Raw genomic sequence first — 25,846 nt, 5'->3', positions numbered from 1 at the left:
AAAAATTGTTTTTCTTGCTCTGCAATGTTATTATACATTTTAGATACTTTAGTTTCTAATGTAGACAAATAAATCAGGACATGAGATAACCATCAAGGCAGATCCTGACAGGTAATTCTTAGGAATCTCTGGCCAAGAAGAGACAGAAACTTCCAAAGAATCCCCACAGCAAAAAGCAGTAGAGTTTTAATCTGAGACATGATCTCAGGCAAAACATGTTAGGATCTGAAACAAAAGTCACTCCTGCCAAAAGCATCTCAGTTGTTAACTCACTGTGGTTTACTCTCTGCTAGATGAAGTTGCTGTGCTTTCCCTGGTTTTTCTATTACTATTGCTCGAAAGTGTCCATCTCCCCCCCCCCCCCACCCCCGCCTCAAAAATATAACCTCAGTGCAGATGGAGCAGGCTCACTCTACCTAGATCCCTGAAGACATTAGTCAATACTCCAGGTACTTTCCTTTTCCTTCCCATCTCAGTCTCAAGCACGCAACACCCAGCAGCCTTTCCTAAGAATTCATCCTCATCATGTCTATCAAAGATTGATACATAAGAATAAATGCTAATTCACATTTTCAGTAGACTCCATTATCAGCACTACTTACTTCTCTGCATTGCACCCTCCACCTCCCAGTGTGTGCACTCCACAAAGGTACCAGCAGGGGGCAGAGAGGAGACAATGATATATATCCCAGGCTTGGCTCCACAATCTATCAAAGAAAAGGGTTAGGTATCATCAAAGGTGACTCCCATCCCCTAAATTGTGCATCAGTTTAGTGGTCTGGTTGTGTCTGTCCAGACGGTGCACCTTTCTCTAATTCACGTGAGTGCCACGTGGGATAGCTGTGATCCAGTACCCGAGGACAGTGTGAACACCTCTCTCTTCTTCCAGCAGGTACTAGCCGAAATGCTAACAAAAATGACCACCACAGCCCTTTATAAAGGAACTTTGATGGAATTGATTCAACTGTTAAAATTTCATGAAAATGCAAATTTGAGCATGCTAGAGTTAAACTAAATCCTCCCTTCGATATACATACGTATTACAAAGCTTGGATGTTTAGAGGATTTTGTTTTGTTTTGTTTTGTTTTTCCCACTGTACAGCAAGGGGGTCAGGTTATCCTTACATGTATACATTACATTTACAGTTTTTCCCCCACCATTTCTTCTGTTGCAACATGAGTATCTAGACATAGTTCTCAATAGAGGATTTTTTTAAAAAGAAAACCCACCAAAAGCTTGGAGTTATACAACACACATATACCTTTTTCTTCCCCTCAAAACTCTAATAATGGTGGATAATCATCAGTGGTTTTAGTTTTTATTAGTGGTAATAAATTGCCTGGGAAAAGCGAATGCTTCAGCCTGGCATTTGTCTATATATTTTTCAGTTTTATTTTTAGAGATGCAGTACCTTACTCATCCTGTATTCCATAAGTCAGGGCCTCTTTATAGATAATCACCTTCTATTAATCTTGGGTATTCTTATCTCACTATAATTTTATAAAGTCTACGGTGCTATGACTCCTGATTAGATCATGAATAAACTATATTTTATTCCATGAACTATTAGAATTAATGAGAGAACATTAGTGTATGTTCTGACATATAATAGGACTTAAGAAATGTTGGACATCCTTCTTTCCTGTTCCTCAGTTCATAATAGTATTTGTTATTCATGGTAAATTTACCCACTGGAGGATATTTTTCTCAGGTTCAGTATGAAAAACAGCTTTGCTTCTCCTGAGGAATTAATGTATTTAGTTTGTATGTTACAGATACTATATACCTCTTAAGTACTCCTTTTTATCCCCAATGCCTGGATACTTAACACACTTAACACTAGATTTAGGAGCTATCGCAGTGAACATTACAGCATGCCTTTCTGTCTAGTAATGCTTTGCCTGTTTTACATTATTTTTTTATCTTTACCCCATCTCCTTTTAAACTGATTTTGTCTTATTTTAAAGATATCTTAAAACAACTTTAAATTCCCCTTGAAATAAAGTAGGAAGAAAAGATAAATAAATTTAAGCGATGTATTTAGGGAGTTTACATTGTGGCACAAGCAGAAACAAATCTGACTAGTACCCATGAAGATGTGGGTTCGACCCCTGGCCTCATTCAATGGATCAGGGATCCAGCATTGCCGTGAGCTGTGGCACAGGTCGCAGATGTGGCTCGGATCTGGCGTTGCTGTGGCTGTAGATGTAGGCTGGCAGCTACAGCTCCGATTTGACCCCTAGCTTGGGAATCTCCATATGCTACAGGTGTGGCTGTAAAATGCAAAAAAACAAATAAATAAAAGATGTGTTTATGTTGCATTTTTTAATACTGTTGAAAACATATTGAAGTGATTGTGTATATGCTTTCATAATAGATTACATAACACATTTGTCTTTAGTTGAAAAGTACTCAAGGGAGTTCCCTGATAGCCTAAGGGTCAAGGATCTGACATTGTTACTGCTGTGGCTCAGGTCACTGCTGTGGCACAGATTTGATCACTGGCCTGGGAATTTTGCATGCCATGGGCGCAACCGAAAAAAAATTAATAAAAAAAAAAAGTACTCAGAAATTTCCAAATCCAATATAGAGAAGCAATGGATCAATCAGACCTCTTCTATTAAAATAATGCTTGCTTTCTTGATACAGTATCATTTTGCTAAAGCAGTTTTTGTAACCCTAATAATTTCTTCTGATGGCTTACATATTGCTTTACTTGAAAGGAATGTTGCAATCCAGAAGGGACAGCCATCTTTTCTTTTTCTCACTCTATCATTCTTTTTCCACCAAATTCTTCTCTGTAGAAGTTTAGCACTGAGATTAGACCACAAGAGAAATAGTGAGGCACTATCTCACGTTCCTTCCTTCTTCAATACAACCTAGGCTCAGGACTTATGTTTTATCAAATTTCAAAATTTATCTCTAATCAAGACCCATTTATGTATTCATTTAATAACGGAAAACAAACAGCTTTGGCAGGTTGGGAGGTGGGGTTTATCTCTTTTGTTTATAAAAAATGTGAATGCAAATGTTGTCAGTGGTTACTTACATGCTGCAACTGACTGTACTAACAGGCATGCACTCAGACCGAAAGATGCAGCTGTATCATCGGTAGAGCTAAATCTCCTACTACCTTTCCTGAAATCTAAAAGAAGAAACCTCACATTTAATTGTGATATTCTGGCATAGTCTCAGTCTCCTGGACCAAGTAGTCTTCCAGTCAATAGTTCATGGTCTCTGTGGTTCCTTAATAAATATGACATGGCCCAGGTGATATCTTACTAATGTAGTGGTGGAATCTTACAAGGTTCTTTGGCATATGTCAAGGTATGACTTTTAGACAGTCAGCCAGAAAGAGACACCCAGGCTATTCTAGGAATAGCACCTGAGCAATAATTTCTACCACAGGACTAGGGATGGCTGTATTTGTTCTTTAAAATGCCTAATTCATATTGTTCTGTAAATTAAACTATGGCTATCAGAAATAATGGGTTGATTGCAGTAACTTCTAGCCAAAGACATTTATCATTAAAGAAGAATTAGAAAGGTACCTTTTGGAAAGGGTAAAAGCAGAGATAGCCTTGAATAATAGAAAATGTCTCTTGGCCAACCCAGATCCCTCATTCTGGGGATTTTCCTAGGTAATATTATAGAAATAAGGGTTCAACAGACAAAAAGAGTTCAAAAAAGCATCTCTCTTTAACTTGCTAAATGAATGTTCCATAGAACACACTTTAGGAAAAGTTGGTCTAAAATGAATGGTAGAACTGTGTACATGTTTCAATTTACCAATTGTTCAAACTTTTATTGGTCATAGAATTCTTTTTTCAAATGAAATCTTCCCTGGAATACCAACCTATAAAACAGATTCTTGGCAGAATAGGCATCATTTGTAGAATACCTGAAGTGCCTGGAGAATCCTAAGGTTCTGAAGAGCACAGTTTGAAACCCCATTTAGTGCATAATAAACACAGACCCTTAGGAAGGCTCTTATTGCTGGAAGGTACCTGTGAGCCCTGATCTATAATGCTTATCCCTCTCCTCTGGATGGGATGGGGCTCCTCTCCTCATTCCTTTATGCAAATGAACACAGAATTGTGTGGAAGTACAAGGGCAGGTTCATTTTCAGAGATCTCACCACTGACGGTATTTCTGCTCAGGATTTAAAAATTGAATACTTTTTGTCTTATCAGCAATGCAGTGTTAATATGCTACATGTCTCATTTTTTACCTCTTACCTGAAGAAGGTTTGAGCCACTTCTTTAGTTCTTCCTTTTGAGGTAGAAACACTGTGATTTAATTACTGTGTCCACCCCCCCCCCAAAAAAAGAAATAGAATATGGAGAAATATGGCACATTTCCCTGTTTGTTATGGATTGCTGTATGAACTGTCTTTCTGTTTCCCAGCAGGAACACCCATGACAAAATATATTTCTATTGGAGATGGCGGAGAAGAGCAGATGCTGAGTGTCATTTTTGCATGTGGCATTTTGTTTACTAATTTGCAAAATTTGTTTTACCCCCTGCAGCTGTAAATGAAAAAGCTGTAAAACTAAATGAAACTCTAGGAACTCAAGAAAAGGCCTTTGAGAGAAATTTGCAAGACCTCCAGAATGAGATTGATCAGATGATGACAGCACTGAGGAGGAGAAATCTAGATACACAAAAGGAAGTTGCTGAAGATGAGTTGGTGTGAGTAGAGGCTCTATTAGTCTTTCATTTGATGAAAGGAACTTTCCAAATTGTTGCTTAGAGTTTTCTAAATTATCCATCACAAGTTTTGGTAGGAGATACTTTCTTTGCTATTTACCTGTTTATTTTTCTTTTAGTTGTAATTTAACTTCCTCTAAAATGGATCAAAGGCATGTTTATACCTACATGTAGATAATCAAGTAAATGATCTTCTTTTGGTGCTGTCCCTTCTGCAATTAGTATGGCCCTGCCTTATTACTCTCCTGTATTAAGGACTTTAAAACCAGCCATTGTTCTTGCTTTAAAAAAAAATCTGTGTAAATAAAGTTAGGTATTTAGCCAGCCAAACCAACCTACATATTTTGTCATCTTAAGAAGTGCTGAATAAAAGAATTGTCAAAAATACATGCCCAATACTGTGGAAGAAAGGTTGGAAATTTAAGGATGGGGATAATGATAGTGATTTTACTAAAGCCAATGAATTCCTATAACCATACACTCAATAAAAAAAATACATTTTTACATTAATAGTCAGCTGACTTCAAAGTGATGGTATTAATATTTAAATACTATTTACTAAATCAGCAACTTCTGAGAACTTGTTAGAACTACAGATTATCAAAACCCTACCCTAGACCTACTGAATCAGAAATTTTGCGGACAAGGCCAAGCAATCTGTTTTGACAAGTGCTTCAGAAGATTATGATGCCTGTTATTCTGAGAACTAGTTTTTCAAGTATTTAGCCTTTCTTAAAGTTCTCAGATATTACCTCTTTAGGAAAGTCATTAAGTTAAATCCAGAAAACTTCCAGAATACTCCATCCACAGGAAGAAAAAAAAAAAGATCGAAATTATATTATACTACCATGTTAATAAAATGGAGTTCCTATGTCAGTTTCTAACCAAACACATCGGTATTCATAGTTTATATTCAAAGTAACAGGAAAAAAAAAATGTCTCATTCTGATAAATCAGGTAGCTTTTGTTTTTGGTGTATGAAGTAAATCATAAAACTCATTCCATCAGGCAGATTATGAGAATCACATGAGGTCCTTTCCAAATGAAAATGTTATATTACTAACAAATTTTTAAAGTGTGGATTTTTTTGTGCTTAAAGTTTAGTTATAAATGGTCTTGCCACTTTTCAGCTGTCAGTTTTCAAGTTGGATTAGCACACAATCCACTTTAAATACTATCTTGTTTTTTCATGCTTTTAATGTAAGCATCTCTTTGTAACATTGTTTAATACCAATAAATCCTAAGGCAGTGACAGGGTTTATTATATGTTATTGGGCTGGGGTTCCTTTAGAGCTGCAGAAGGCCTTCTGAAGAAAGTAAAGAAGCTGTTTGGAGAGTCCCGGGGGAAGAATGAAGCAATGGAGAAGGATCTTCAGGAGAAATTGGCAGACTACCAAAACAAGGTTGATGATGCTTGGGACCTGTTGAGAGAAGCCACAGATAAAATCAGAGAAGCTAATCTCTTATCTGCAGAAAACCAGAAAAACATGACTGCTTTGGAGGTGAGTTTTAGAGGCGTTTTCATCTGAATCTGGGAGCATGTTGGGGAAGGAGGGGGGGTTGACCCTGACCAAGTAAGTCAAAGTGATGCACATTTAGGAGGTCAAGTATGACAACTCTGAAAGGAGACTTCTAAGAAGCAGAACAAGGAATGATTCTTCTTTTTGTTTTGTAACTAATGATCATTGCCCATATAATCAAGTAAAATTTAGACAACTTAAACTATTTAAGATTTTTAAGGACAGTGTGGTACAGAGGAATGAGATCTTACTGGGAGTCAGGGATCCTTGGTCTTAACGACAACTGTGCCACCTAACTAGAAGTATAAGCTTGGGCAAATCAAAGTCTCAAAGCATTAGTCTCCCAATCATACAATGAGTGCATTATACTAGAGCATACCTAGGGTTTCTTCAAATACTAATATTATATGATTTTACAACCCACCCAACCTAATCCACAAACCATGGTTTTAGACATCCAGCTACCGTAAATCACATAAGTGCCAAGGATTTTCTAATGGAATCCAGGCACAGAAGAAACAGCTCACTGAGAGACTGGAGCTGGGGGACATTTTGGTTCTCTTTTTCATTGCAATGTGTTCTATGAAAATGATATTTTACGGGGAACTAACATGAATAGATCAAATCTGAGGTAGTTTTCCCCACTTCTCCTGAGACAAGAGATACTTCTCAAGAAATGAGAGGCAGCTTCTGCCTTTTTTAGAGCATTCATGAAGCTAGGACTAAAACACATGCCTCAGTCCCTCCCCTACCTCCCTTCCTCCCCTCCCTATTCCTTCCTCTCCCTCCCCTGTCCTCTCTCTCCCCCTTCCCTCTCTCTCTCAATCCCTCTCCCTCCACCCCTCCCCTGCCCCATCTCTCAGTCTCTCATCTCTTTCCTAATATTTAGCATGGCAAACCGATCACTTTTCCTAAGAATGAATTCAACACAAACCTGTACTTGGCACTTAAAAAAAAAAAAAAATTTCCCAGGAAACAAACTTACCTCTTTGTTCTTTTCAAAGTGTTTGACCCTGCAGATCTGAAAACAGCAGCAGACCTTTATCTCTTCTAACATATAATTCTACCTTCAACCATAACCGAACATTCTCTGGCCTATATTATGCTCTCAAAAATGTGGAATGACAGTTGCATACAAAGGACCTGGATTTTTTTCTCCATTCATTTCTTTCCATTTTCCTTTGGATTAAGCAGTAGGAGGATGAATTAATTTTTTAAAAGAATTATTTTTCCAGGTCTCTCTCCTGGGACTTAGCCTTGTCATTTTGATAGAAGATTGAGGAGACTCACTGATATATCTAATCTCAACCACTTTGGAGTCTACTGACATGCTGGCAATATTAAAGACAAAGTACCATCTCGTTAGGCAGGATGCCGGGATGCCACCATATCACTGTCTCCCGCATGATCCATCTTGCTTGGTGACACACCAGTGATATAACTTACCCAGAAGTGCACGGCTCCCTTTTATGGCAACAGTTTAAGAAATTAAAATTACCTGTGTGGAAAGTATAATAAGTATTTGGCAAGTATTTCAAGAAGAGTTATAGCGGCACAGTAAATGGTGCCTTTAGCTATTCCTTCTTTTTAGTGATGCTTAAAACCAAGAGCCATCATTCTTGGGTAACTCCAGAGATGCCTGGAGTTTAGGTGTCAGTATTGAAGTTTAAGTGGTCCTTTTTTATATTTTCATTTTCTATGCCATGCTTCACTAAAGATTTGTTTAACACTTACTAGAGTAAATAGATATACTGACTGGATTAACATGAGTACGGCACAGTTTATTTAAGGTCGCTTGCCAACACTGATTAAGGTTGATTGCCAAGGTTGATGCTCGACTGGCCGATAAAGAATCACCTGGAGAGTTTGCTAAACAGATGGCTCCCCTGGGCTCCCACCCAAAGTCTGAGTTAGCTGGTGTGGTCCAGGGTCCATTTTCTAAAACCTCCCTATATTAATCAGATGTACTTATAGGTTTAAGAAGAACTGATACATTGTATCCATTGTGTTTTAACTAAGTGATTTCTCCTGTGCCTGCAAAGAAGGTGATAAAATTAAAATGTAACACAATTTTTTTAATTTTAAGGAAGTAAGAATGTAATATTTATTATTAAAAGCATGTATCAAGCCCCTACTAAAATCAGGAAATATGCTAAACTAAACACGAAAACTGAGTATTATGGGACACTGGCCCTCATGGTGTGGTCCTTGGAATAGCATCATTAGCATCACTTAAAAACTCTTTAAAAATGCAAATCATCAGGTTCCAACCCAAACTTATGAATTCAAAAACTGGGAGTGGGGCCCAGCAACCTGTGTTTTTAAAATCCTACCCATGTTTCAAATGGAGCCTTGTTTGAACACCACTGATAGAAAGAATGAAACACCATCTCTAATGATTCATAGTGACTTGTATTTAGTGGGAGGTCCACACAGGTAAACCAGTCTGTCCACTGTAGTAGTTTTCATGGAGGTAAACAAAAGAAGAGCATTGAAATCACCCCTGGATTTAGGAAGGGCTTCATAGAGGACCTGACATGTGTGCTAAGTCCTGAAAGTTAAGCTTTAATTAGTCAAAGTAGAAAAGGAAGAACATTTCAGAAATAGGGGGGAAAAAAAAAAACATGGAAATAGAGGGGGAGAAAAAGGTAAGACATTTTGGAGAATATTCAGTGATTTAATAGGTTTGGAATAAAGACTGCCAGTGGACAAGTGAGGGGATAGAAAGCCAATAAAAAACAGAGTGAGTCCAGACCTTGAGTTGTAAGAGAACCACATTCTGAGACTAAGCTGAGAAATGTGGTTATATCCGGAAGCTATTAGAAGCAATTGAAATGTTGGACTCATAGATCATAATGTAATTATTTGGGGGACTTTGTGAATGATTCATATAAACTCAAGGATTGGTTTTATGTTGGAAAATAGTGTGATGTAAAGCTAAGAAAGCAGGCAGGAATAATACGCAAATATATGTTAGACACCTACCATTAAGGTGCTATTGGTAACCAGAGTGACGTTGAATAGGAATAATTCCTGGCCTCAAAGAACTTATAATTTTCTGAAAATTCAGGCATTTTAACCTTTCACTGTATATAATACTGTGATTAATATGGGCTGGAAGAATCAAACACCAAAGTGATGGCATCAGAGAAAATGACAGAAATGATGGAGCAGCATGAGCAGAAACATAGAGCTCTGAAAGTGTGATCTTAGGAAATGTCAACTAGAGCAATAACACTCATTCATAAGCTACATAAAAGTCTGAAGCATAAAATGGCTCTGAAAATGGTCTTTGGAGCCAGATCATAGAAAGCTTTGAATGCACCCTTCTAGAAAGAGACAGGGTTAGAAGGGCATTTCCAGTGATGGAAGAAGGCAGAGGGAACTCTGGGCCAAAGGGCAAAGAGAAGATGAACAATTCAGTTAAGCAAAGGAATGTGTATTGAACTGTCTGTCCTCAAACTTACCATTATAACCTTGAAAAGGAAGGATTTTGATGAAAATAAGCAATGAGTTGCTAAAAGATAGACAGGAAGATAGCTTTTGGAAGTCCTTAGTCCACTCCCAACAACCTCCCCACCAAAAGAAAAAGAGGGGGTGGGAGATTAAATTTACAAAGCTCTGGAATGAAGTAACATCAAATTAGAAGTTAAAATTAGAAATATAACAACTTTGATGTCCAGAGAGAATCACTGAACAATTATGCTAGTGATATACACTTGGAAAATAATTCTCTCTATATGTGAGCCCCCTTTTTGTTTGTCAAGCCTTTCCTGTCTTGAGTGTTTTATATCCTACATCCTTCTCTATCCCTCTATTTATTTTTTTTAGCACTCATTATTACTTAAAAATATATGGAGTTCCTATCGTAGCTCAGCGGTTAGTGAACCTGACTAGCATCCATGAGGATGCAGGTTCTATCTCTGGCCTCACTCCCTGAGTTAAGGACCTGGCATTGCCATGAGCGTGGTACACAGACGTGCTTCATATCCCATGTTGCAGTGGCTCTGGCATAGGCTAGCAGCTACAACTCCAAGTGGACCCCTAGCCTGGGAACCTCTACATGCCGTGGCCCTCAAAAGACAAAAAAAAAGACAAAAAAAAATGTATGTATATATATTCCATTAATTTACTCATTCACTTTCCCTCCAGACAAGCCATGAAAAATATGTCTCTTGCCTGCTCTATCCCCAGGGCCAAGAACAGTGTCTGGCACAAAGACATGTTTGGGTTTTTTTCAGTGAATAAAGTACCATAAAGCATGCACAAATAAGTGTTATATGAATATATTTATCAATATTTAGGCACACCACATCTTCATCTTTCTTTGGTTCAAAGCTAGATTTCATCAATGTCTAATCTGAAATTTGCCACCACCGAAATATCCTTAATCCCTATATCGTTTCTGCTTCACTATAATAAAAAAATACATTTTGATCTTTGCATGACAGTTGGTTCCCTAAAGGGACTCAAATAGAGCTTTTATAAAGATTCCAAAATGAATGTAGCTCTTCACCTAACATACAGGAATATTCTCCCTCTAATTGATAACAGCATTTTAAGTTACCTTGATTCATAAACACAAGCAAGCCATGTTGAAAAAAAGGTACTTGAATGTCCGTAAACTTTAAATCAGTTCAAACAAAAGCGAAGGGCTAAAATCGACAGTTATGTAAAAGAATGTTAGACCCTTGGGAAATAAGATATGACTTGTAATCAGGAACATCAGGACTACTGCTACTATTTGTTGTCCATGAGAAGAAAATGAAATTTCTTCTAATTAGCCAGGGATGGAGTAGTTGAATGAGCTAAGAGTCAATAGTAGAAATCCCAGGGATAGAATCTAATTTCATTTATTTATTCAAGATTTTATTGAGGAAACTCTTCTAGATACTGGAGGTAGAGTGATACAAAGACAGTTTTTATGGAATTTATGTTATAGTGAGAAAATAGTCACTAAAGCAATAAATAAGTATATAATATGGCCATAAAGTCTGGAGCATGGGCTAATATACATAATACGTGACATGTTCTCAGTATATTGCACGATGAATTCAATAGTATCCTTCATCAGCAAGGTACCATTCAAGGGATGTACATTTCCTCTCCTCCCCAAGTATGCATCTTGTGATGAATTGGTGTCACTGATTCTCATACAGTAACCTGTGCTTTTAGCAACTTTTTAGAAAAAGCCATCAAGGTGGTTCAAGCTCTACCTCCCAAAAATAATATTATCTGAATTTCTGCAGTTTATGGCCAGTGTATAAAATATAATTCAGACAAATGAATGCTATGGTAAAGAAAATAAATATAATAATTAACAATTCTATAGTGTTTACTGTGTGCCAGATTTTGTTCTAAGACAATTTTCCTCATATTTGACTGTGTATATCAACCACTTGAGGTTCTTGTTAAATGCAGATTCTGAGTTAGTAGCTTACAAAAAAAAAAAAAGGCACTGAGTTAGTGCATGTCTTACAAGCTTCCAGGTGATGCCAATGCTGCCGGCCCATGGGCCATATTTTGAGTATAAGGAACTGAGCCTTTCATGTGAGGCTAAATGAGGAGGAAACAAAATGAGGAACTGGGGAAGGACATAGGGCTGGAGAGAACTGCAACTGCAAAGGCTCAGAGGCAAGAACAAGATGTGTGAACTGGCAGCAAATTGAAGTGGTTGGTGAGGAGACAGGGAAAATAGAATGTGGAATTAGCCCAGTGCAAGTAAGAAATGTGATTTCCACAGTTGGAGAGTCAGTGCTTTTAAAGTTCAAGACCCAAGCTCATCATTAGGTAGACTTGGATTCAAGTGTTTACACTGTACTCTGTGACCTGGGGGAAATCACTTAGTTTGTTCCATTTTCTAGTCATTTGAAAGGTGATAAACACAGGACCCATAGAGTTAGTGTAGAATTAAATGAGAAAGATTTATAACTACCTGGCACATCGTGAGATCTAAATGACTATATAAACCAGCATTATTATTTACATAAAAAGCATAAACAGCAGAGGCTTAAAATTGTAAATGATGCAGTTAAATTCACAGGTAAAAAGGGTGATTAGAAGGAGTCAGAAGTTGAAAAAACGCAAAATTATGCTCCAAATGGAGAAATAGCGCTATTTCTTTCTCGTTGATTTTACTCTTCTAGACTCTAATGAGTTTTACGTGGTTTTGAGACAAGCTATCATTTTCAAAGAAAAATTAGAGGTCTGTTCTCTTTTATGGAATAGTCCATTAAGTTTATTCTTCCATGTGATATTCTCTCTCTCTTTTTTTTTTTCTTTGTAAAGTACTTTCCTTGAGTTCCCTTTAAAATCCTACTTCTTCCAAATTTTACAGAACTCTCAGAGAATAAATCTGCTTACATTTATGCTCACAAAATATTCATTTGGACATAGAGTCTGGATTTTAATGTCTAGTTCCAATGTGATTCGGTGTACTACCACATGTTGAGGACAACATATTCAGCACTTACATGTCAATTAAAAACGGATGTCTGTCTTGCTTTAAAAAAATGTTTTTTAATTGCTCAACTTCCATCACATGACTTTTCTTCTCTTGGATGACTTTCTCACAATAGGAGGGGAAAAAAAATATCTGTAGAGGTATTTAAATAAACTAACTCTTGGAGGGCTGACTGCATAGTTTATATCATTCTCATCTGGTCTCATGGTCAATGTGATGTATCTTGTTTGCAAAGCCCTACTCAGACAGCTCAGGACAGGGCTGGATAAAGTTTTCTCCAAAGGGTATCTTGATGTTTCTCCAAAAGGTATCTTGATGTTCATTCTACAGAAAAAGAAAGAGGCAATCGAGAGCGGCAAACGACAAACTGAAAACACTTTAAAAGAAGGCAACGACATACTTGAGGAAGCCAACCGTCTTGCAGATGAAATCAACTCTGTCATAGATGTGAGTATTTGATAAAACCCTTAGTTAAAAGGTAATAGTGACGGAGTTCCCGTCGTGGCGCAGTGGTTAACAAATCCGACTAGGAACCATGAGGTTGTGGGTTCGATCCCTGCCCTTGCTCAGTGGGTTAACAATCCGGCGTTGCCATGAGCTGTGGTATAGGTTGCAGACGCGGCTCGGATCCCGCGTTGCAGTGGCTCTGGCGTAGGCTGGTGGCTACAGCTCCGATTCGACCCCTAGCCTGGGAACCTCCATATGCCGTGGGAGCGGCCCAAGAAATAGCTAAAAAGATGAAAAAAAGAAAAAAGGTAATAGTGACACAGGTTCTCATAGATGGAAACCAGTGAGAAATCTCAGTATTATAAGCCAATACTATTCTTTTTCTTGTAAGCATAAAACTGTCTTTGCATTATTCTCTTGTGACCATACCCACCTATTGGTAACAATTAAAACTTCACAGTATTCTCTGAGGAGACATGAATATGTGGTGCGAGTACTCACACATCACACCAACTTGTTTTTTGGGGTATTTGTTTATTTGTTTGTTTTGCTTTTTAAGGCCACACCCATGGCATTTCGAGGTTCACAGGCTAGGGCTGAATCGGAGCTGTAGCCATCAGCCTACAACACAGCCACAGCAATGCAGGATCTGGGCTGTGTCTACAACCTACACCCCAGCTCATGACAACACCAGATCCTTAACTGACTGAGCGAGGCCAGGGATTGAACCTACGTCCTCATGGATACTAGTCAGATTCGTTTCTGCTGAGCCACGACGGGAAATCCTATATATTTTTTTCTTCATATTGACGAAGGGCCTTTCTTGTTCTTAGGGCAGCATTTACAATCTGCTTCAATATTCATATACCACTAGCTAAAAGAGAAATGAAAAACTACAAATAGACTTTTAACGTACTGTCTGATGCAGTGGATACTGACATATGGTCTTACATGGGAATGGAAACACAAATGGTCTGAAACATCCTAATGACTCATTTATGCATTCATACCTACAAAGTAGCATTTTTTTAAAAAGATAGTTAGGTTCTTCTTGGTATAAATTAGCTTCCGATGTTTCCTAAACTCTTCATTAAGTAACAGCTTTTATTCTCTACAATCTTTTTGCTAGGTTAGTAAATTTGAAGTTTCATAAAAACCTAAGCACGTGTAATTATATCTCTAAGAGAATTAGGGAATGAGAGGAGGCTTGGATCCACTTACTCAAAAATACTTTCTTTTCTCTGCATATCAGTATGTGCAAGACATTCAAACTAAATTGCCAACCATGTCTGAGGATCTGCAAGATAAAATAGATGACCTCTCCCAAGAAATAAAGGACAGGAAGCTTGCTGAGAAGGTGTCCCAGGCTGAGAGCCATGCAGCTCAGTTAAATGATTCATCTGCTGTACTTGACGGGTATGTCGTTTGTTGTTGAAAATGTCTGTGTGTCTTGACACTTGTCCAAAAGTTTTGACTAACAGAAATGGTAGAGAATTGCTTTCAAATCTTGATTTTTATAATTATGAACATACGAGCTACATGGCCTTTCTGCCGAAGAGCCTAATTAGAAGGGTCTGGGCAAAGCTCTACTGGAGAGGCATCAAAAGTCTGAGTTAAAAGTGGATTCAAATATGGCATGGTGGGGAGTGAACATTGCCTTAGGCTACACTTAGAAAAAATATTTTCTGTTCTTTATTAGAGAGCACAGCAGTTGCCTTATTAGCATTTTAAATAATAATGTATAAACACACATTCTGCTCCAAATTTCAGTTTTATATTTTTAATGAAATCAAAACTATTTATTGTTAAAAGGGCAGCTTTTGAAAATGTGGCTCCATCTGTAGCCTTTAAGTCTTTTTATTTTTCTCTTTCAAACTCCAGGGAGACACTACATTTGCCCTGTGAAATAACAGCTCACCATAGTGGGGGTTCTTATATGGTCGATAAGGGAGGATCAAAGGGGTGAGGTGCATTTGACTAGTAAACAGTTTCCATGTGTAACTGGTGTGCGTCCCATACAATTTGGGGATTTTCAGAACAATATAGGTGTTTTAGCCCCAAGAAGGATTTTCCTAAGTAAATCTGTATTTACTAAACTCTGTGTGTAATGTTCTGTTTCAATTACTTAATAGTCTTGATACAAAGGGAAATATTAATGTTTAAAGACCTTGAGGAAAATTCATACACAATTCATTTTGTACCAGTTTTACAGCCTTTTTAACATGTTGCTAATTTAGCATGAAAAGTTGTATACAGAGCAGTAAACTAGAAGTCAGCAGATGCAGGCCCCAAGGCCTTCAACGGTGACATGTCGTCATATGATCTGAGACGAGCTAAATAACCATCTGAGATTCATTTGTCCTCATCTGAGAAATGCGCCTATTCCAAAGAGATTTTGTGAAGTTCATTCTAATAATGTAGAACAAGTGCTCTGAAACTTGTACCGTGTTTCACAGTCATGTAAACAATCAACAAACTGCTCGTATTTGCATGGTGCTCATGGTTGCAGAAACTTCTGGAGGATGCTATGGGTACTTAAAAATATGTTGGTAGTGTTTCATAGCTCGGTGATTTAAGATTATGAATTTAAACTGAAAACTACAATAGAAGTTCTACTGGGGCACAGCAGGTTAAGGATCTGGCATTGTCACTGCTGTGGGGCAAGTTTGACCCCTGGCCAGGGAACTTACACATGCCACAGGCATGGCCAAAAAAAGAGAATTTTTTAAAAACCCTGAAAACTACAACATAGTACATTTAATAGATATCTCACTATGATTTGGAATTATCATAATTATATTGGCCGTAAATCATGTAGAAGCCATATTTGTTGTGAGATGTTCCTCATTTGAGTACCAACTGCTCTGATCTTCTTTTTTTGGTTAACCCCAACAGAATACTTGAGGAGGCTAAAAACATCTCCTTCAATGCCACTGCAGCCTTCAAAGCTTACAGCAATATTAAGGACTATATTGATGAAGCTGAGAAAATTGCCAAAGAAGCCAAAGTTCTTGCACATGAAGCCACAGAACTGGTAAGAAACAAATAGTGTTATATACTGAGAATGGAAGTCAATCTGTTTGAATAAGTACCTAATATTAAATTTCTCTAGTTTAAATAAGCTCTGGAAAATCCTAGTAAATTAGAATATTTGCTTTGGCTTATTTTCAAAGGCTCCTTTTAAATGTTTTGGTTTTTACTTTTTTTTTTTTTAATTAAAGCATAGTTGATTTGAAATGTGCCAATTCCTGCTGTACAGCAAAATGACCCAGACCTACATATATATACTCTTGAGCCAGGGTCCTAAATTTTATCCAAAATAAAATTTCATTGTGCAGTAATCATAGCAGAACTCTTTTCTCAGCACCCACTTCTTACCACTCACTACTGATAAGGGTCTTTAAATTATCACAATTTAAATTATACCAAAAAGGTTTGTGTCACCAACTCATAAAGGAAAAACAGTCAAATTTAAGACTTGAAACAGGGAAATTTATCACTATTTGGACAAATGTCTTCAGTAAGAAAGTGCCTTGGAAGTTAACACCATTGCTTATAGACACATATAAATTAATTCTATGTAAAGTTTTGATTATAAGATGCACATTTTACAAAACCTATCAGATCATATACTTCTAAACTACTTTTACTATTTTTATCAATTGGAATGTTTACCTCTTCAGAGCTACTTTTAGCTGCTATCATTGTTCAAAATAAATTTGCAATTAATATTTTCGAGTTTGGGGATTCTAAGTGTAGCACATTATCTGAGTATCTTCAAATCTTTATCCTTTATATAGAGAGCAACATTTTGTAAACAAGTTATATGATAAATGTCGGTAATACCATTTTAGGTCAAATTTCATTTCATAGGAAGCACATGGTGAGTTAAAATATTTAGAACATTCATTTATGCCTTTGGCTCCACATGGAATCTCCCAAATACATCAGAATTTTAGGAGAAAAAAAACTTGATTGAATATTTGACTGTGAATATGCATAAATAGTGGACATTGGAGAAATAAACAGATGAATATTTCTTATCTTTGCTTTAGTACCGAGCTCAAATACTTTCTTGGGTCTCAGGGATTTTAAAGATATTTGCCACACTCTTAGAGGGTTTTTTTATGATGATAGTGAAAACATCATATTCCATCAGCAATTACTATTGTTTTGGTATCTCTGGAATGCGCTTTAATAATACCATATGTTCTGTTTATTTCTTATTCAAAATCATGACCTGGTTATTACAGAAACTTCCCTATGTTCGGTTATCTTTTCAAAATGAACCATTTTTAAAATCTACTTGAAGATCCTAATCTTTAAGTTTACCAGTTTTATCTGACCTATGTTTTATTTGATGACCATTTGCAACATCTAGCGCAGTGCCTGGCAAATAGAAGGCACTCCTGACAATGGATGAATATCATTCCAACTGACATTTTTCATGCCTATTTATTTTGTACCAGTAAAAATCTCCCTATTGTCATTGCTTCATTTTTATAAACTTCTAACGTTCTTTGTAAGAGAGCCAGTTATTTTCACCAAAATTTAATACCATCACTTAACACTTAGGAGACTCTCGTTTTCATGCCAACATGAAATATTCCCTTTTCTTCAATAATGACGCTTATACATGATAGACTAGTCAACCTCAAACATAAAACTAGAACAAGTTTTAATGCATTACAGCATGTTCCTTTGTTGTTTTCCCTTCTCTCTTTCTATAAACCACGTAAAAATAATTAAATGTTTGAAAAATTACAAAATAAATGCTAAAGAGAATCACGAATTTATTAAATGGCTACCAGCAAAACACAGAAGATTGATTTGGCCAGAAAGTTTGTTGGACTGTGCTTCATGAACAGAATAAATAAAGCTTTAATTTTAATAAGTCATTATAATATAGTTCTATTGTACTGGAAACGAAATATATTTGCCATTAAGTTGAGCAATTACCTAGATAGTACTAGCATTCCATAATTGTAAGAGCTGGTATTATTGCTGGAGCTATAGATAAAACACAGAGCAGTAAGATTAAGTTTATTATTTATGTATGAAAGAGTTGTTTGAGTCTGGTCCTACAAAGAAGGAAGAATGTTTTCAATGAATTAGAAACAAAGGACAAAGAAACAAAGCAGGAATTTATATGAGGAGATAAAAGACATGTTAGACAAGCAATAAAACAACCAATTACTACTGTGAAGAAAATGGACTTGAGATAATATGAGAAGAAAAAAAGCATTGAAAATACCATAGGAGAAGAAACAAATGAACAGTAGAATAATCTCAAAGCATAATTGACAGCATTTTGAAAGCCACTTCAGTTTTTAAAATCTGCTTAAGTCTACCTATTTATAATGCACACATAAATCAACAATGGAATTGGAAGGAAAATATCAGTGAGAAGAAACTTGATCCTTTATTTTAATTAAATAATAAGTAGGTAGAGCTTATAAACAATTAAATTTTGAAGTATAGTTTCTGCATAAAGAGCAACAGCCTCTTATCTTACACATAAAATTTATTTAAATATCAAAAGGAAATATTATTTTAGAAGTGCAGACATTATGGAAAAAAACACTATTTTCTGTTAGTCGTGGGTGGGAAAAATACTATTATGGAATTATTGGTATAAAAGATTGTTTTCCCTACACATAATCTCCAAGATAGCATCTCATTTAGTACCTTCGTTGGTGGGTACAAGGAAAAGGAGAAAGGGAAGATGTCACTGTTTAGAAAATAGAATGTGAAGATCTAGAAGGGTTTTTTTTCCTAATCATAATTGTTTTAATGCTATAAAAAGTCCTCAAACTCTAAAACAGCAGAAAGTTAAACCTTTAAAAAATTTTCCCAGATCACAGGTGAACTTGAAACCTATGTTATCACCCGGGTCAGATTTTAGAGGTAGATTAAAAAATAGATGTCACATGCTGCTGGGCCTTTTATAGGCACAGCTTCAGTGGAACTGGGAGATAAGATCCTCTGCCCTTTTTCACTGAGATGTTCTTGGACCCTGTGCACCTGGAACTAGTATATCCAAATAGCAAACACCAACCAAAGAAAAGAAAGGTAATGTAGAGTGGATTCTGTACTTCTGGTTCTTTAAGACCATGAGGACTCATCACACAGCAGGAATCACACAATCTCCCCCTATTCTGAAATGTTGCCTCCTTCCTTTCTTTGCTTCCTCTCTCTCTTTCCCTTTTGGGAAGTGAATGGAATGAATGTGCTCTGTGATATATATTTCAGCGTAGAAAACCTAGGCAGTCCTCACCTTCCCCTAGGTACCTTACATTAAATAAAAAAGAATCACTTTTTCACTTCCCGTGGCACCTGAAGATTTCCATTGCTTCTGTACCCTCTTCTTTATACCACAGTCATGGTTATTGTCTGAAACTTTCCCCCTCTCTCTTTCTTTTGCGTGCGCACGCTCACGCTCTCTCTGTCTCTCTCTCTCTCTAGGATCTTCTTTCTCAATTAGTCTCAGTCTCCGTGTTTAGTCTAATCTTCACTAAGAATCAGCAGTAGAAACTGAGAAGAATTTATATAGGCTTTCAACTCCAGTATACAATGTGGTCTTCCTCTTGATTCTCCAAATTCAGTTTTTGTCACTAACTACAATTACTCATTATTTCTGGGGGCCGTGAATCTACATATCTTAGGCATGATTTTTCCTAGGCACATCTAGGGGAAAAATAATATAAAATACAGAACAAAATGAGGACAGTTTGTAAATAATACCTGTTCTCATAGAAACAATACTAATGGGATAGTTAGTAAAGGGCAGTGTTGTGTTAGTAATATGTAGGCTTTAGATGAACTAAAGAGATGGGAGGAAAGTCTAGAAAAAAATGATATTATACAGAAGGAAAATATACCTGAAATTAAGCTTAAGGCCTTAGATGCCTGATCTTAATAAATACATGAACTACTGTTGTAAATGACTTCCCACAGTTGATTCCTTAATATGAGGAGAGTAAAAATCCATGAAAACTTCAAAAGGAGGTTTTTCTTGCTTTAGGGTCAAGAGTCTATGGAATAAATTGGATTTTTAAAAATTTACTCTTATGTGACAAATCAGTGGGAATAAAAACCCTGATAGAAAATAAGGATTCTAGAAAGAAAAAGTCAGGAAGCCATGACAACATGGTAGCCTGAATTAATTCATATCTATCCTGATGTTAGAAATTCACAGAAATGCTAAATAAATTCTAACTCCCAAAATTTAACATATACTTTATTTTATAAGAAGAAGCAAAAGGAAATCTAAAAATAAAAATGAGGGTAAAAGAGAATGGCACACTCTAGAGCCAGTACCTTTGCGACTCAGTGAATTTATAACATAAATATAGTCATATATAATTTATAACATAAATATAGGCTGTAACCTAGCCTACCCCTACCCCTAACCCTAACCCCTAACCCTAACCCTAAATATAGCTCATCAGTCTAGGGACTGGGATTTTAAAGCCCAGGCAGGGAGAGAAGATGTCACAGACACCATCCTAAAACTGCAAAAGAAGGAGTTTTTCTTAACTAACTGAAAATATATAAAACCATGAGACCAAAACAATTGCTTCCATCAATGAATACTCCTTCTAGCCCAGGGCCATGCCAAGGAGCTTTGTTGCTTTTCTCGCCTCCAGCTGTGAAAAATGTCTCTCATAAGTTGCTAAAACCACAAGCCTATGGGTTAAAGTCCAAACTACAAGCTAAAAATTTAATGGAGGTGAGTTGGGGAACTGGCCTTGGCTCTTGCAACCCTCAGAGCATCTGGAAGGATACAGAAAAGTACCTACTTATATCACTATGAACTTTAGGAAAGGAGTTCCCATTGTGACTCAGTGGGTTAAGGGTCCAGCGTTACTGCAAGGTGCAGCTCCAATTCAACCACTAGCCTGAAAACTTACATAAAAAGACAAAAAATAAAATAAACACTAGGAAAGAGGGCAGGCAAGTAAAGTATGTAACATGACCTTGAAGTTATTCTAAAATCTGAACGCAAATATAAAAGTGTTTAAAATTATTGAAATGTTAAAAAGAATAAATAAAAAACAGTTATAAAATGAAGAAATACAGGAGTTCCCACTGTGGCACAGCGGGTTAAGAATCCAACTGCAGTGGCTCAGGTCACTGCAGAGGCACAGGTTCAGTTCCTGGCCATGTGCAGTGGGTTAAAGGATATATGACCAGGAATGAGATTGTTGGATCATATGGCAGTACTTTACATAGTGTTTTCCATAGTGGTTGTACCAATTTACATTCCCACCAACAGTGAAGGAGGGTTCCCTTTTCTCCACACCTCTCCAGCATTTATTATTTGTATATTTGTTCATGATGGCCATTCTGAGCGATGTGAGATGGTACCTCATTGTAGTTTTGATTTGCCTTTCTCTAATCATTAGCGATGGTGAGCATCTCTTCATGTGATTTTTGGTCTATCTGTATGTCTTCTTTGGAGAAATGTCTGTTTAAATCTTCTGCCGATTTTTTATTGCGTTGTTTGTTTTTTCTGTATTGAGCTGTAGGAGTTGTTTGTGTATTTTGGAGATTAACCCCCTTTTCAGTTGCTTCATTTGCAAATATTTCCTCCAACTCTGTGGGCTGTATTTTCATTTTGTTTAAGAAACGCTGTGCAATTTCTTCTGATCCCTTGCTTGGCTTAATTCTGCAGTAAATTCCATCCCCAAACTTAGAACTTAATTTTTTATCTGGTTTAGTACTCAGTGCCCAGTTACTTAAAGTAATTTCTTACCCTTCTTTGATGTGGTTATGGCGCTTACAGTCAGTGTTTCGGAACTCTTTGTTGGTATGAGGTGTTAAGCATATCCACATTTTCAGTTTTTTCTTCAAGTTTTTTAAAAATCTTTTTTAAACCACATATTTATTATACTTAATTTATAATAGCATTATGAAATACGTAGGAATAATGGTAAGTAGAATTCAGCTTGTCCTCAAACCAGCAGTAATCATTTGAGTTTTTAGTTGTCATGCTAATAAAAATACTTTCCAACTTTTACCTACATAATTTATTCTTTTCCTTTATTGTAATTTTTTCCTTTCCATATTATTACTATTTTCTTTACTATTATTTATTTTAATATTAGTGGTATTATTCCTAATAATTTCTTCTTTTGTATTCGTTTTTGAGTCCTTATGTAGCCGGACTCTTTTGACACCACTGCTATTGGTCAATAAGACATATAGTTAAACTCTGTGAATCTTGCAATAGTATGATTAAACATTAAGGTATTTCTAATAGTATTTATTTAGAAATGTGATCATATCTTCTCTTCAGTATGTCTCATTTAATATTTGCTTTGTGTAATTGGATGAACCAAAATACATAAAGAATACGTGCAAGGTCATTTTTGAGTTTTTATTTCCTACATAAATGACTGTGCAAATATTAGCAGAATACACATTGCATTCAAAAGGCCCAATAAAATATAGTGTCAGTCAAGTTTTAAACTTTAACTTGCACATACCTTGTATTTTATTCTGTCAACCATTACTTAGAAGTCATTCAAACAGTAATTTTGACTTATTTTATTATCTATAATCATCAGAATTTAAATTTTATACCAGGGTAGTATAATGGAAAAATAGAAAAATCCGCAATATGTATGACAATCGAATCTGTTGGTAAAACTGGTAAGCAGTGTTTTCTCTCCATCAGCAGTTCAGCAACTTATCTAAGAACTGAGTGATTCACACAAAAGCAAATATGAAAAAGTCAGTGACTTCAGTGATTTTCTCTGCACATGATACACTTGTTTGAATCAATAATTTTAAAAAACCTATTGGAAGCAGTGAAACAAACTTCTATGTTATGACCCAGCATTTGATGTATTTAAAAATTCAAAGCAGGAGTTCCCATTGTGGCTCAGCTACATGAACCCAACTAGTATCCATGAGGATCTAGGTTCCATCCCTGGCCTCACTCAGTGGGTTAAGGATCCAACGTTGCTGTGAGCTGTGGTTTAGACACAGCTCAGATTCCACGTTGCTGTGGCTGTGGCATAGGTCAGCAGCTATAGCTCCAATTTGACCCCTAGCCTGAGAACTTCCATATTTCCATGGGTGTGGCCCTGAAAGAAAGAGAGAAAGAAAAGAAAAAAAAAAAACAGGGCATACATGTTAAAAATTAAATCAAAGAATTTGTTTCATCAGTCAGCAACACAAAAATGCTATGGTATGTTGCTATAATGCAATATAAATTTAAACTAATTTATTCAAGACAGCAATGCTCTCAGACTTGGTATTTGGAATTTCTCCTATAGAAATAAATATAAAAATAAACATAAGAATAAGCATAATCAAGAAGTGAAATTGCCATGTTGAGTTTGATTCTGAACATTAAATGGAAAGGAAACCATAAGCCCTCTGAGAATAGTCCCTAAATCGTAGATGTTTCTCCCTTATCTTTACCCAAAATCAAGACCCCTTGTGTACCCTTACATCCTCCCTTCAACAGCTTGTCCAGTCCCTGCCTTGTGGCAGCAAACAAGTGACACCCAGAGGTGCCAGAGCAATGGCTCTCATGTTGTGGTTGGTGATACTGTTCTCAATTAGTTATTTACTTTAAAATACACTCTCCATTGTCTTTCTTGGTGTTCTCATCAAGCTGAAAATTCGCAGTCATGAATTCTAAATCCTCTTGAGTAATTCTGGAATTTTCTATTTCATCCCTTGGTCTCCTTTGTCTCTCGGTTGCTTTCAGTCTCCAGAGAGTCATGCAACCCCTGTTTCATCTGGGACATTATACAGTGCAGGAAATACAGCCTTTCACCACATTTCTGATCAAAGACATTTCTTTGGTTGTTTCCGCAATCATTTTTTTATTCACAATTTCATTTAGTATCCTGTAGATACTAAATTTTTTAAAGATGGATTAGATTAAAACATCTTTAAAATCAATACATAGTGATTTCCTTTTTTAAAGTTGTGTATAATCTCTTTAATTATTACAAAAGCAGCTCATGTCCATTATAGAAATACAGGAAATACAAACAAACAAAAGGGAAAAATATAAATATATGTAGTCTCACAAACGCAAAATATTCACTTTTATAATATTTTTATCTCACCTGTACAAATAGTTTTGGTACAAGTGGGTCCAGTTTTACATGACTATTTATAGCTTAACATATCATTAAAATCGCTTGAACATTTTCAATATTCTCAAAAGTTTATTTGTAAAATGAACATAGGACTAGATTCCACCATTTCTTCTAGAGTTATTTTATTATAGTAAGAAATTTTTCCCTGATTTTAACGTCTAACATACCCAAATATAAATTTCTTCTGATATATATTTTACATAAACATCTGCAGCCTTACATATATCCCTGCACAGTTTGAAGGGTTTTTTTTATTAACAAGATTTTTAATTTAAAATCATCTAGTCACATCCATCCTGACACACTCTCCACTTTGGAAATGTGCAGGACTTGTCTTCTTTTTTTTTTTTTTTTAATATCTGGAAGCATTACATTTTTATTTTTATTTTTTATTTGTATAATGATTTTTATTTTTTTTCCATTATAGCTGCTTTACAGTGTTCTGTCAATTTTCTGCTTAACAGCATGTGATCCAGTTATACATACTGTGTACTTCTTTTTTTCACATTCTCATGCTCCATCACAAGTGACTAGACATAGTTCCAGTGCCAGAATGTCGAGTGTTAATGTTGGACTTAAGACTTGTCTTCTAAAATAAAGTCTTTCATAAAGAGGAAGTAATGGAATAGGTCATAAAACATGCTGATGAATTTTCAGCTTGTACTTTCTTTAGAAAAAAAATATTCTGCTTCTCTCTTTAGCACAACTTTTTCAGGAAGTCAGAATTTAGAAGAAATATAAAATGTTAGTTGAACATTAGAAAAATAGTAAAACTGTAATATATAAATAATATAAACAATAACTTTTAAATTTACTTATTTAAAAATAAATCAATGCAGTTCAGGTTTATCATCCTGATAAATTTAACTTCAGGTCTCATCTTCACATCTCCTTCCCCCAAGAGAATTTCCTCTGACAATAGAAACCTAATATTTCCATGCTCCACTATGGAAGTAATCACTTTCTTTTAAGGGTTGTTTTTTTTTAAAGGGTTTTTGGTTTGTCTTCCACTCCACTGAAGTTCTGTTAGAGAAGCAGAGTCTTTCTATCTTTGAATAATCAGAGCTTATTCTGGTGCTCGAGATAGCTAAAAACTTTTATTGGGGCAAATCTATCAATTCATTCATCTATTAATTAATGCCATGGTGCCTTAACAATCACTTGAATATTTAACAATAGTAGGAAGAGAAAACTAACATGTATTAAAAGCCATTAGGTGCCAAGCCTCTGTTAAATCTTTATAGACTATTATTTTTATGTTTTCGTGTAGCTTTCCTTCTCTAATGATGTTTTAAATTATCTCACATTTTCTATAAATGATTATAATGAATAAACATTACAGCAATATACATGTAATAAAGATCCTATTTTGTGTGATATAATAAAAACTTTTCTATAATTTATATTACATACTGCACATGTGTATATATAAACACAGAGATACTTATTATTTATAAAAATTCAATCTCTAAAACACAAAACAAAGTATCTTGCAGTTCTAAGAAGCTCATTTATATTTCACATATGCTGTAGACACAGCTCAGAAACTCAGACGTGATGCTTATAAATATGTATGAAG

General features: G+C 35.9%; 1 protein-coding gene across 1 annotated transcript in view; it reads left to right on the top strand.

Moving 5' to 3' along the window:
- Positions 1–25,846, top strand: part of LAMA2 (laminin subunit alpha 2) — a 594,330-nt gene that overhangs the window by 475,701 nt on the left and 92,783 nt on the right. Inside the window, 5 exon segments of the mRNA XM_021084463.1 lie at positions 4,531–4,693; positions 6,003–6,213; positions 13,025–13,141; positions 14,394–14,557; positions 16,037–16,189. Coding sequence (XP_020940122.1) covers positions 4,531–4,693; positions 6,003–6,213; positions 13,025–13,141; positions 14,394–14,557; positions 16,037–16,189 — 808 coding nt within the window.

This window comes from Sus scrofa, chromosome 1, assembly GCF_000003025.6.
Source record: "Sus scrofa isolate TJ Tabasco breed Duroc chromosome 1, Sscrofa11.1, whole genome shotgun sequence".
NCBI classification, from domain to species: Eukaryota; Metazoa; Chordata; class Mammalia; order Artiodactyla; family Suidae; genus Sus; species Sus scrofa.
The sequence above is the reverse complement of the archived record's forward strand: the minus strand, read 5'-3'. Positions and strand labels throughout refer to the sequence as shown.